At 44.0% G+C, this 13875-nt stretch overlaps 1 protein-coding gene across 5 annotated transcripts in view; it reads left to right on the top strand.

Annotated features, from left to right (window-relative positions):
- The window catches only part of LOC140393096 (SPATS2-like protein), a 266110-nt gene that overhangs the window by 93155 nt on the left and 159080 nt on the right, over positions 1–13875 (top strand). For 3 of the 5 annotated variants that reach the window (XM_072479153.1, XM_072479161.1, XM_072479167.1), the window contains 2 exons: positions 4235–4284; positions 4377–4632. In XM_072479153.1, coding sequence (XP_072335254.1) covers positions 4267–4284; positions 4377–4632 — 274 coding nt within the window. In that variant the 5' untranslated portion in view covers positions 4235–4266. Of the gene's footprint in view, positions 1–235; positions 345–4234; positions 4285–4376; positions 4633–13875 lie in introns of all 5 variants that reach the window. The other 2 variants (XM_072479135.1, XM_072479143.1) reach the window with 1 other exon arrangement.

Below are 13875 nucleotides of genomic sequence, written 5' to 3' on the forward strand. Positions count from 1 at the left end.
CATTGAAGGTATCATATGCTCCCCTGGTGATAGAGAAAACACTTCCCGAATGTTGCTGCAATTAAGAACTGTTGATTCAGATTTAAATCTGTCACTTCCTGTACATCCTTGATGACTGACATTAGAGCCTGTATGTCGGTGCAACATTCTTTTTTTCAGATAGGTGCGACCATGAAAACATCGTCATAAAGAAAGAATGTTCATGATTCATTAAATAATCTCTTCCATATTTCAGATCACTGCCATTCGAACTGTGGTGCCAAACAGAAGTAACAACGAAATTGTCTTGGTGCTCCAACACTTTGATAACAACATGAACAAGGCAGTACAAGCTTTCATGGATGGTACAGGATTGTTTCTGCCTTTGTGGCCACTGTTAATAAGTTTGACAATTTCCTCATTTAGCTCTGTCTTTCACAATTAAACTCTTTCTAAGACACATTGCATATGAATCATATCCACTATTTCATTCTCAAAAGCAGTTCAGGATGAAGTCTGGCAATAAGATGATACAGATGGCTTCTTTGATGCCTAATGTCAAAGAGGTGAAATTCTCCTTTTGACAGGAACAACACATCTACTCTGTTATTAATCATCCACAAATGAAATGGGTTTTTCAAAAATCACCAACACACATTGGTAATGGAGAACAAAACAGCCATTATTAGAGGAATTTCAGGATTAAATAGACATTATTATTAGTTGTAATTAAATTAAAATGATAAAGAGTTTAAGAATTAGTGACAGCGAGGTCCCAACAATCTGTAAGGATGGAGTTAGCTTACAAACATGCACCAATTTACAGCTTTAGTTATCTATGACCACTCTTAATTTCAGAACTTTCAGCATGTTGTCAGGATGCCTGATCAACAAGGCACTGCGTAGGGTAAACAACACCTCCTCCTGTGCGAGGATGGACTGATACAGTTTAAGGTGGTGTACAGGGTGCATATGACTCGGGTGAAAATGAGTGGGTTCTTTCAGGGGGTAGCAGATGAGTGTGAGAGGTGTGGGCAGGTGCCAGCGAAACACGCGCATGTATTTTGGGTTGCGAAAAATTGGGACGATTCTGGGCGGGAGTGTTCACGGTCTTAGCCAGGATAGTGGAGGAGGAGGTGGACCCGCATCCTTTGGTGGCGATACTTGGGGTTTCAGAGGAGCCAGAGCTCATGGAAAGGAGGAAGGCTGATGTCATAGCCTTCGCCTCTCTGATTGCACGGCGGCAAATTTCACTGCAGTGGCGGTTGGCATCGCCACCGGGGGTAGTGGCTTGGTTGGGTGACCTGTATGACTTCCTGCAGTTGGAGAATATAAAATATGAGTTAAGTGGCTCTGCAGAGGGGTTTGAGAAAAGGTGCGGTTTGTTTGTGACCACTTGTGAGGGGCTGTTCGTCACAGAGGAAGGGGGGAAGGGGGGAGGGTTAAAAAGGGGAAAGAATTTGTACAGATTGTATAGTTGATTGCTGGGATGGATGTTTCCCGGGATGTTTATCTGTTATAACCTGTTTGGATACATGTTGGGAATAAAATACATTTAAAAAACAAGGATGCCTGATCAACAGTCCAGTTTTGGTGAGTCACAAATTACTTACAGCTCAGATCTGGCCATATTAAATAAAGCATTGATTCTCATCTGTCAAAACTGCACATGATTTCAAAATGATCCTGGAATGCAAAGGTAAACCCCAGCAATTTTTCTCTTCTGGTCTCTTCCACCCTCAATTCCAACAATCAGTGTGTGGAGCTTGTTAACTTTTTCGTCATTAACATTGAGAAAATCTGATCATCTGGCTCTGCTAATTCCCTCCCTTCTTTTGGCCCATCAGGCTATACCTTTGCCAAATCTCCTGCCCTAGCCCTGAACTTGGATTTTGTTTCTCTCCTCATGTCCTCTCCAAGCTCATCTGGTCTATGTAACCCACCTCCTCGCTTGTCTCCTATTCCATTAAGCTGCTCACACCAAGCTTCCTTCTGTGGCCCCATATGAACTGAATGGTTCTCCCCATTTCACAAAAGGTTGCTGCATAAGATAAAGATGCATGGCATTAAGGGGAAAGTAGTAGCATGGATAGAGGATTCGTTAATTAATAGAAAGCAAAGAGTGGGGATTAATGGGTGTTTCTCTGGTTGGCAATCAGCAGCTAGTGGTGTCCCTCAGAGATCAGTGTTGGGCCCACAGTTGTTCACAATTTACATAGATGATTTGGAGTTGGGGACCAAGTGCAATGTGTTCAAGTTTGCAGACAACACTAAGATGAGTGGGAAAGCAAAAAGTGCAGAGGATACCAGAAGTCTGCAGAGGGATTTGGATAGGTTAAGTGAATGGGCTAGGGTCTGACAGATGGAATACAATGTTGACAAATGTGAGGTTATCCATTTTGGTAGGAATAACAGCAAAAGGGATTATTATTTAAATGATAAAATATTAAAACATGCTGCTGTGCAGAGAGACCTGGGTGTGCTGGTGCATGAGACGCAAAACGTTGTTTACAGGTGCAACAGGTGATTAAGAAGGCAAATGGAATGTTGTCCTTCATTGCTAGAGGGATGGAGTTTAAGACTAGGGAGGTTATGCTGCAATTGTATAAGGTGTTAGTGAGGCCACACCTGGAGTATTGTGTTCAGTTTTGGTCTCCTTACCTGAGAAAGGACGTACTGGCGTTGGAGGATTCACTATGTTAATCCCAGAGCTGAAGGGATTAGATTACGAGGAGAGGTTGAGTAGACTGGGACTGTACTCGTTGGAATTTAGAAGGATGCGGGGGGGCGGGGGGGGATCTTATAGAAACATATAAAATTATGAAGGGAATAGATAGGATAGATGCGGGCAGGTTGTTTCCACTGGCGGGTGAAAGCAGAACTAGGGGGCATATCCTCATAATAAGGGGAAGTAGATTTAGGACTGAGTTTAGGAGGAACTTCTTCACCCAAAGGGTTGTGGATCTATGAAATTCCTTGCCCAGTGAAGCAGTTGAGGCTCCTTAATTAAATGTTTTTAAGATAAAGATAGATAGTTTTTTGAAGAATAAAGGGATTAAGGGTTACGGTGTTCGGGCTGGAAAGTGGAGCTGAGTCCACAAAAGATATGCCATGATCTTATTGAATGGCGGAGCAGGCTCGAGGGGCCAGATGGCCTATTCCTGCTCCTAGTTCTTATGTTCTTATGTTCTCCCTTCAAGGAGAATGGTTCTCTCCCTTCTCTCCTTCAAATCTGCCAACATCACCTCTCTCCTCAAAAAGAAATCTTTGACCTCACTGTCCTCGCAAACTACCGTCACATCACTCTTTTATTGTTGAAGCCCTTGAACATTGAAGCATAGAATCTCTACAGTACAGAAGGAGGCCATTCGGCCAATCAACTCTGCACCCACCCTCCGAAAGAGCACCCTACCTGGGCCCACTGCCCCACTCTATCCCCAAACCCTACCTACTCTGCACATCTTTGGACACAAAAGGGATAAATTAGCATGGCCAACCCACTTAGTCTACACATCTTTGGACTGTGGGAGGAAACTGGAGCGCCTGGATGAAACCGACGCAGAAATGGGGAGAATGTGCAAACTCCACACAGTCACCCAAGGCTAGAATTGAATCCGGGTCCCTGGCGCTGAGAGGCAAGAGTGCTACCCACTGCTGCCACCTCCCAAATCCATTCCTATCTTTCCCGTCTCTCTGTGCTTGAATTCTTCCAGTCAAGTGCCAAATCAGTTCTTATCAAAGTCAGAAATGTCATCCTGAGTGACTGTGACAAAGGTAAACTTTCCTTTCTTATTCTTCATGGCCTGTCTGCAACTTTTGACACAGTTGGCTATACCATCCTCCTCCAATGCCTCTCCCCTGTCTTCCAGCTGGGTGGAACTGCTCTGCCTTCTTGATAACATAATTTGAAACCAGTTTTCATAAGTACCCCAGCGACACCCAGCTCTATTCCACCAGAATGCAGTACAATAGAGACTGCATTGAGATGTATAAACGGAATTTCCACTGTACTCCAACAAAGTTATAACAGCAGGAATGAGACAAATTTCAAGGGAATTCCAGGCCCAAAAGTTAGAACGAATACTGTTGAATAAACAATGAGAGACGGATTCTGTAAAATAAATGTATTTCCTTCACCTTATTCAAACCCTGTTCCACACACATTACTGGTAATTTCAGTTAATTGCTAAAGGAAGCTCTTATTAGATGAAATTGAAATTTGATTATTGATGTTTTCTTTCTTGTTGTTTGTCAGGTAGTGCAGTGGAGGTTTTGAAAGAATGGAACATGCCAGGTAAAAAGAAGGTAAGATAGAGAAGCCTTCCTTTCAAATGTGCAGTGCCAAATTGTACTTTTTTGACAGGCAGTATGAATAATCTAACAATTATTTCACCTAGCACAATAAGAAAAGGAAAAGGAAGCCAAAACAGCCAAATAGCCAGGTGAAGGAAGAGAACAAGAGGCCTGATGGACTGGGAGGGAATGAGGCTTCCCCCCTCTCCAAAGGTGGGATGAACGGCTACCATGCCAACGGCTCTGCAAATGATGATTCCTCAATGGATTCTACCACGGAGAGGATGGAAACGGTTTCCAATGATGAGAAGGCAGCAGTAAACCTGGAGTTACATCAGCTGCAAGCACCAGCAAAAACAGGTCAGCTCCCAATGTTGATTTATCTGTTAAAATAAACAATAGAATACAAAATGGAAATAGAAAATGCCTAACAGCATCAAAGAAAAGGGTTTGTTAACATTTCAGCTGTAACATCAATAAAAAAACATTCACACTGCTGAGAATGTTCAATAAGGCAAGGCACACTGTTCCTGTTGTAAAGATAACCCAGTCAAAATAGGCCGTGGTAGATTAAAGGTTGGATTAGGTGAAGACGATGAGATATCATTTCAGGCTAATTTGGGTCAAAGTCTCCAGTAGACATATTGAGCTAATTTTTCTCTGTAATACACTGTGTTCTGAGCAGGAAACTACAGGAGTGAAATTGGTCTTGGGTGGTAACATAAAATGGACAATTATAAATCGGCAGCTGCTTTCACAGCCTGCCAGCCTTTTTTTTCATTGAAGTCAATTCAAAAAGCAATCAGGCGAAGTGTGAAATGGGCTGCAATGCTAATTTGTGTGCACTCATTTGCACTCTTGCCCATATCTAATCTCATCTCAGTCACTCTGGACTGCTTGTGTGAGTTCTCGCTGAGCAATCAACGCAGATTGAACATTCCCTTCCCACCAATTATTTAAAACGTTAACCTCATGTCAGGTTATTTTTCCATAGCCACTGGTCAGGGCTTTGCAAACCAATTTCCAATCTGATAACCAGTTAGATATCTAGCTCATTAAGCTGCTTCGCAAGCTCATTAAGGGGACTGTCCAGTGCAGCATGGAATTTTAAAACTTTATCCATGAGCCAACAGGGCAGCACGGTAGCACAGTGGTTAACACGGTTGCTTCACAGCGCCAGGGTCTCAGGTTCGATTCCCGGCTTGGGTCACCGTCTGTACGGAGTCTGCACTTTCTCCCCGTTTCTGCGTGGGTTTCCTCCGGGTGCTCCGGTTTCCTCCCACAGTCTAAAGATGTGCAGGTTAGATGAATTGGCCATGTTAAATTGTCCTTAGTGTCCAAAAAGTTTAGGTGGGTTTACGGGGATAGGGTGGAGGTGTGGGGCTTAAGTGGGTTGCTCTTTCCAAGGTCCGGTGCAGACTCGATGGGCCAAATGGCCTCCTTCTACACTGTAAATTCTACGTTCTATTTTGGTGAAGCCAAACAGTTTAGCACACAGCTATTCAGTTCCCAGGAAGACTAATTGAAGTTTATTTGTCTTAATGTTGAAATTGCTTTTTCATTTTTCTTTTCATGTGTACAGTAATCACCAAGCCAGGCAGCAGCTTCCATAGTGGCTAAATGGAATTCTCTGAGCCCTCTGCTGAATTTTGTCAGGGGGCAGTCCTCAGTGATATGAGACATTGATTGGGATGTGCCCCGGCTACAGTCTGAGTTACCTGCAAGGTCCCACCTCAGCCACTTTTCTGCACAAAGTCCATGGACAGTGCGGAAATGGTTGAGGAGTGCCCAATGTTGGTGTGGCGGGTTGAAGCTGGATGGGCAGCCTGTGGGATCAGTGATGAGGAAGTGACTTTTAATGGTGGCGAGTTGGCTCCATTCCTGCTGCCATAGGGTTTCTGCTATTATTCCTCGGCCTAGTGGTCTTCGCCATACAAGCTGAGGTGATGGGAGGCGAACAGCAAGTGGATTGGTCAGGGTCTTGTGTAGCGGCTGGCTTGGGTTTATGAAAACCTTCTCAGGAGCATTCTTGTTGCAATCTCCATCCTCATGGAAGAGGACGGGATGATGCTCAGGGCTGGGAACTGGGGGAGTTGAGTTGATCAGGGCGTAATCAAGGTGATGCATATTGCTGTGTTGAGCTGGGTATCTACAGGACTGGTAAGGGATGCGTTGTACCATACTGGTGCTCAGTACTTTGCAGCCGTGTAGGCGATGGCAAGATCTGAGTTCCTTACGTTTTGAGCATCTGTACCCCATGAAGAGTTAGCAAGTTTACTGAGGAAGTTGTTTTGCATTTTGATCTTTGCTGCTGTCTTGTCAGATGCTTTTTGTTTGTCAATATTCAGTCAAGAGTAACACCAAGATAAATGGAATGTTGTTTGTGATTGTCTCTTGCCATTCAAGGAGATGTTGAGTTCCCTCCTGGCACTGGCATTGTGAAGGTGGAGTTTATTTGAGACTGTTTGTTGGTGCTGGGCTGAAGGCGCCATGTCTAATCTTTTTGAGCAGCTTTACAACATACTTGTTTACTGTTGCCTCTAGTTTAGTCATTGACCTTTGTGGCAGTGTCAATATTGGACCTTTGTTTTCCCTGCCTGACCCTTTTCATCGCTGTTGATCCTGCAGGCCCTTTATGCAGCTGTACACTCTCTTTTATAAGGTAGCAGCAGCTTGCTTCCTGGGGGCATTTAACACTTCTAATTAGGCACCAATCTCACCCTCTCCCCAATTAGGGAATTTAGGCCTGGACTTTCGCAATGAAAGCAAGCCTCTCCATTGTTGAGAAAATGGTGTAAGAGGTCAAAATCCAGAAATACAGCACCTTAACATGGCACCTACCATTTTCACAGGGCTGGAAATGGGCCCAGGAGACAGCTGTCAACATGAAAAAGCAATTTCATCCAGTCACATCTGATTTCCATGAGCCAAGAGTAGGGCACAGGATGTGTGCACATTAGACTTGGAATTTGGGTATGGTCAGGTTCACTTTAGGAGAGGTCAGATGCCCTTGGGAGAGGTCAGGTGCCACTTCAAATTGTTAAATGATTAATGCATGGCTGTGCATTAAAAATGCATAGACACATTAACTGTCAAGTTCATTGGAACTGTCAAATGTATCAAAATGAACTGCCATAAGCCAAATGCCAAAAATGTGAAAATGAACTGTGAAAAACAACTGTCAAGTTGTCAAGGCATATAAAACACCTGCCCTTTAAATATTTGAAAACAATGTCCGGAGTGATTAATAAACATCAATGCTTGTCATTTGACTTTGTCTGCAGACATCAGCCTGAGGATTACCATTACTGCATAATTGATTGAAATAAAATGAAAATAAAGACCTTCTATTGTCACAGTAGGGTGCCTTCCATTTCATAGTTTGATTGATTGCTACAAGTGGCGATAGACTCTTAGAAGCTGGGCTATGAATTCAACTATGTATTTTTACAAGGCATTAAGCACTTGAATGAAATGTTTGTTTTAGAAGGAAATAATTCAAAGAATTTAAATATAGAGAATACATTTTTATGATGAGAGTGTTTTTTAAATAAAGGTTGCCTTTTTTTTTTGGACCATCAGGATTTCTTCTGGGGCAGGAGGGACCTGTACAAGGACGGGTTGCATCTAAACTGGAGGGGCACCGATATCCTGGCTGGGAGGTTTGCTAAATTCACTCGGGAGGATTTAAACTATTATGGCGGGGGGCGGGAACCAAAATGTGAGCTTAGAAGGTGTTATAACTGAAGGGGAAATAGAGAACCAAAATAAAAGACCAATATCACCCTCAGGCAGGGCAAAAATGGTGACAAGTGTGAAAAGGGAGGTGGTCAATGCTGGATTGAGGGTGTTGTACCTAAATGCGCGCAGTATACAGAACAAGGTAAATGAGCTTGTTGTGTACATTGAAATTGGCCGGTACGATGTTGTGGGCATCACAGAGACGTGGCTGCAAGGGGATCAGGGCTGGGATCTAAATATCCAAGGATTTATGTCCTATCGAAAAGACAGGCAGATGAGCAAAGGGGGCGGGGTTGCATTGTTAGTAAGGAATGAAGTTAAATCGATAGCAAGGAGCGATATAGGGTCAGAAGGCATTGAATCGCTGTGGGTAGAGTTAAGGAATTGCAAAGGTAAAAAGACCCTGATGGGAGTTATATACAGGCCCCCTAGCAGTAGTCAGGAGGTGGGGAAGAAAATAAATCAGGATATAGAAAAGGCATGTAAAAAAGGCAATATTACAATAATCATGGGGGACTTCAATATGCTGGTGGACTGGGAAAATCAGATTGGTAGTGGATCCCAAGAAAAGGAATTTGTGGAATGTCTGAGAGATTTTTTTTGGAGCAGCTTCTGACAGAGCCTATTAGGGGACAGGCAATTTTTAATTTAGAAATGTGTAATGAGGCAGACTTAATTAGGGAACTTAAGGTGAAGGAACCCTTAAGGAGCAGTGACCACAATACGACAGAATTTACCCTGCAGTTTGAGAGGGAGAAGCTGCAATCAGATGCAACGGTATCACAATTAAATAAGGGTAACTACAAAGACATGAGGGAGGAGCTGGCCAGAGGTGATTGGAAAAGAAGCTTAGCAGGGAAGAGAGTGGAACAGCAATGGCAGGTGTTTTTGAAGGTTATTCATGAGTCACAACAGAAATTCATCCCAAGGAGGAAGAAACATGCTAAGGGGAGGACAAGGCATCCATGGCTGATGAGGGAAGTCAAGGACAGCATAAAAGCTGAAGAAAAAGCATACAAAGTGGCGAGTATTAGTGGGAAGCCAGAGGATTGGGAAGCCTTTAAAAGCGAACAGAGGACAACTAAAAAAGGAATAAGGGGGGAGATTGTGAAGTATGAGTGCAAACTAGCTAGTTATATAAAGGAAGATAGGAAGAGTTTTTTTCAATATATAAAAGGAAAGAGAGAAGAAAAAATAGACATTGGACCACTGGACAATGTGGCTGGAGAAGTAATAAAAGGAAATAAAGAAATGGCAGACAAACTGAATAGTTACTTTGCATCAGTCTTCATGGTGGAAGACACCAGTGGGATGCCAGAGCTCCAGGAGAACCAGGGGGCAGAGGTGAGTGCAGTGACCATTACTAAGGAGTAGGTTCTGGGGAAACTGAAAGGTCTGCAGGTGGATAAATCACCTGGACCGGATGGACTACACCCCAGGGTGCTAAAGGAGATAGCTGAGGAGATTGTGCAGGCATTGGTAATGATCCTTCAGGAATCACTGGAGGCAGGAAGGGTCCCAGAGGACTGGAAAGTGGCTAATGTAACAGCATTGTTTAAGAAGGGAGAGAGGCAGAAGACGGGAAATTATAGGCCGGTTAGCCTGACTTTGGTCATTGGTCAGATTTTAGAGTCCATTATTAAAGATGAGATCGCGGAGTACTTGGAAGTGCATGATAAAATAGGACTGAGTCAGCACGGCTTCGTCAAGGGGAGGTCATGTCTGACAAATCTGTTAGAGTTCTTTGAGGAAGTAACGAAGAAGTTAGACAAAGGAGAACCAGTGGATGTGATTTATTTAGGTTTCCAGAAGGCCTTTGACAAGGTGCCACATAGGAGACTGTTAACTAGGTTAAGAGCCCATGCTTTGAAGGGTGAGATCCTGGCATGAATAGAGGATTGGCTGACTGGCAGAAGGCAGAGAGTGGGGATAAAGGTGTCTTTTTCAGGATGGTAGCCGGTGACTAGTGGTGTACCTCAGGGGTCGGTGCTGGGACCACAACTTCTCACAATATACATTAATGATCTGGAGGAAAGATCTGAAGGCACGGTAGCTAAGTTTGCAGATGATACAAAGATCTGTACAGGGGCAGGTAGTATTGAGGAAGCAAGGGGGCTGCAGAAGGACTTGGACAAGGAAGGAGAGTGGGCAAAGAAGTGGCAGAGGGAATACAATGTGGAAAAGTATGAGGTAATGCACTTTGGAAGGAGAAATGGAGGCATAGACTATTTTCTAAATAGGGAAATGCTTAGAAAATCAGAAACAGGCTCTGGTCTGCTCCCATTTGGAGTATTGTGAGCAGTTTTGGGCCCCATATCTAAGAAAGGATAAATGGGAAGGTGCTTAGGAAATCAGAAACACAAAGGGAATTAGGAGGTCCTTGTTCACAACTCTCTTAAGGTTAATGTGCAGGTTCAGTCGGCAGTTAGGAAGGTAAATGAATTGTTTGCATTCATGTTGAGAGGGCTAGAATACATTGCCAGGGATGTAGTTCTGAGGCTAAAGAAGGCTCTGGTCAGACCCCATTTGGACTATTGTGAGCAGTTTTGGGCCCTTATCCAAGGAAGGATGTGCTGGCCTTGGAAAGGGTCCAGAGGAAGTTCACAAGAATGATCCCTGGAATGAAGAGCTTGTGGTAGAAGGAACGGCTGAGGACTCTGGATCTGTACTCATTGGAGTTTAGAAGGATGAGGGGGGATCTTATTGAAACTTACAGGATACTGCGTGGCCTGGATAGAGTGGACGTGGAGGGGATGTTTCCACTTGGAGGTAAAACTAGAAGCAGAGGATACAATCTCAGACTAAAGGGACAATTCTTTAAAACAGAGATGAGGAGGAATTTCTTCAGCCAGAGGGTGGTGAATCTGTGGAACTCTTTGCCGCAGAAGGCTGTGGAGGCCAAATCACTGAGTGTCTTTAAGACAGAGATAGATAGGTTTTTGATCAATAAGGGGATCAGGGATTATGGGGAGGAGGCAGGAGAATGGGGATGAGAAAAATATAAGCCGTGATTAAATGGCGGAGCAGACTCGATGGGCCGAGTGGCCTAATTCTGCTCCTATGCCTTATGGTCTAATGGACACTTAGAACTTTATTTTATTTTATTTCAACATGAGTCCTGAGTTCTACCCATGGTAGATACTGTGTGATTTGGCATGGCAGATGTAAGGGCAAAACGTGATGAGTGAGCGGTTTGGATGAGCATTATTTGGCATTAACGTTGTGAGAGGCTATAAAGGGTCATGGGATGGGTCGGTGGGCATAGGTCGGTGTGGAGGATATGAGGGAAAATGGGAGATGAATAGAGGGGCGTAGTTTGGCATGGATGGTATAAGAGGCCATGTGGGTAGAAGGGCATAGTTTGGCCTAGAGGGTGTGAGGGGCCATGGTGGTGAATAGAGGGGCATAAGGTGGCGCGCGCGGGTTGACAAGGATGGGGCAAGGGGGATGTGTATAGGGTGAGGGGGGCTGAGGCTGAGGGTTGGAAGGTTGTCATTTGTTTTGTTGCTTTCTTAAAATATTGGGTCTGGTGTCGGAGCAGAGGCAGGCCTTCTGGCCAGTCAGCCTCTGTACCTGCTAACCTCCGATCTCATTCCAGGGGTGACAGACCTGACTCCGAGAGAACCCTGCCACCCAGAATGAAAACCCCAACTTCCGGAGCATTTTATTCTTGGGTCAGGTTTTCAGAGCCGGAATTGTCCCGACTCTGTGCTCCCTATCAGGAGCAAAAATCCAGGCCTTGCATTTAAAGATAGCATTGTGAGAACGATGCAGGTGAGGTGTGGATTGAGACCCAGAGTTCAACCTGGTGTTGGTTTTTTGACCCACTTTGAAGATCCGGCCTAACATCTTCAAATTTCCAAATGGTTGAGTGCCTGATGTAAACGGATACTAATATAAAAGACTCAGGAACCTTCATGGAACTCGCATCTTTAATTAAAGACACTCAACCATAACATCAACTGACAATATCAGTCACAGCAAAAGAAGTTCATAGAAAAATGGTAAATAAGTTCAGCTTTTCCATCACGATCTAAGTCTTTGAATGAACGTGGGTCAGTTAACTTAACAGTTTTCAACCAACTAAAGTATTTTTGCATGAGTTATACATACACTCAGTTTTTCTGGAAATAAATGGCTGAGTGTTGGGAATTGTATCATATGATATACAACTTGGATATTTTAAGGCCTACCTCTCTTTCGGTAACCTGCATAAGACCATAAGACCATAAGACATAGGAGCGGAAGTAAGGCCATTCGGCCCATCGAATCCACTCCACCATTCAATCATGGCTGATTTCAACTCCATTTACCCGCTCTCTCTCCATAGCCCTTAATTCCTCGAGAAATCAAGAATTTATCAACTTCTGTCTTAAAGACACTCAACGTCCCAGCGTCCATCACCCTCTGTGGCAATGAATTCCACAGACCCACCACTCTCTGGCTGAAGAAATTTCTCCTCCTCTCTGTAATAATGTCTTTTATTCTAAGGCTGTGCCCCCGGGTCCTAGTCTCCCCTGCTAATGGAAACAACATCCCTACGTCCACCCTATCTAAGCCATTCATTATCTTGTAAGTTTCTATTAGATCTCCCCTCAACCTCCTAAACTCCAATGAAAAGAATCCCAGGATCCTCAGACGTTCATCGTATATTTGGGCCTACCATTCCTGGGATCATCCGTGTGAATCTCCGCTGGACCCGCTCCAGTGCCAGTATGTCCTTCCTGAGGTGTGGAGCCCAAATTGCTCACAGTATTCTAAATGTGGCCTAACTAATGCTTTATAAAGCTTCAGAAGTACATCCCTGCTTTTATATTCCAAGCCTCTTGAGATAAATGACAACATTGCATTTGCTTTCTTAATTACGGACTCAACCTGCAAGTTTACATTGAGAGAATCCTGGACTAGGACTCCCAAGTCCCTTTGCACTTCAGCATTATGAATTTTGTCACCGTTTAGAAAATAGTCCATGCCTCTATTCTTTTTCCAAAGTGCAAGACCTCGCACTTGCCCACGTTGAATTTCATCAGCCATTTCTTGGACCACTCTCCTAAACTGTCTAAATCTTTCTGCAGCCTCCCCACCTCCTCCATACCACCTGCCCCTCCACCTATCTTTGTATCGTCGGCAAACTTAGCCAGAATGCCCCTAGTCCCGTCATCTAGATCGTTAATATATAAAGAGAACAGCTGTGGCCCCAACACTGAACCCTGCGGGACACCACTAGTCACCGGTTGCCATTCCGAAAAAGAACCTTTTATCCCAACTCTCTGCCTTCTGCCTGACAGCCAATTGTCAATCTATGTTAGTACCTTGCCTCGAATACTATGGACCCTTATTTTACTCAGCAGTCTCCCGTGAGGCACCTTATCAAAGGCCTTTTGGAAGTCAAGATAGATAACATCCATTGGCTCTCCTTGGTCTAACCTATTTGTTATTTCTTCAAAGAACTCTAACAGGTTTGTCAGGCACGACCTCCCCTTACTAAATCCATGCTGACTTGTCCTAATCCGACCCTGCACGTCCAAGAATTTAGAAATCTCATCCTTAACAATGGATTCTAGAATCTTGCCAACAACCGAGTTAGGCTAATTGGCCTATAATTTTCCATCTTTTTCCTTGTTCCCTTCTTGAACAGGGGGGTTACAACAGCGATTTTCCAATCCTCTAGGACTTTCCCTGACTCCAGTGACTTTTGAAAGATCATAACTAACGCCTCCACTATTTCTTCAGCTATCTCCTTTAGAACTCTAGGATGTAGCCCATCTGGGCATGGGGATTTATCAATTTTTAGACCTCTTAGTTTCTCTAGCACTTTCTCCTTTGTGATGGCTACCATATTCAACTCTGCCCCCTGACTCT

Source organism: Scyliorhinus torazame, chromosome 2, assembly GCF_047496885.1.
Source record: "Scyliorhinus torazame isolate Kashiwa2021f chromosome 2, sScyTor2.1, whole genome shotgun sequence".
Taxonomy (NCBI): domain Eukaryota; kingdom Metazoa; phylum Chordata; class Chondrichthyes; order Carcharhiniformes; family Scyliorhinidae; genus Scyliorhinus; species Scyliorhinus torazame.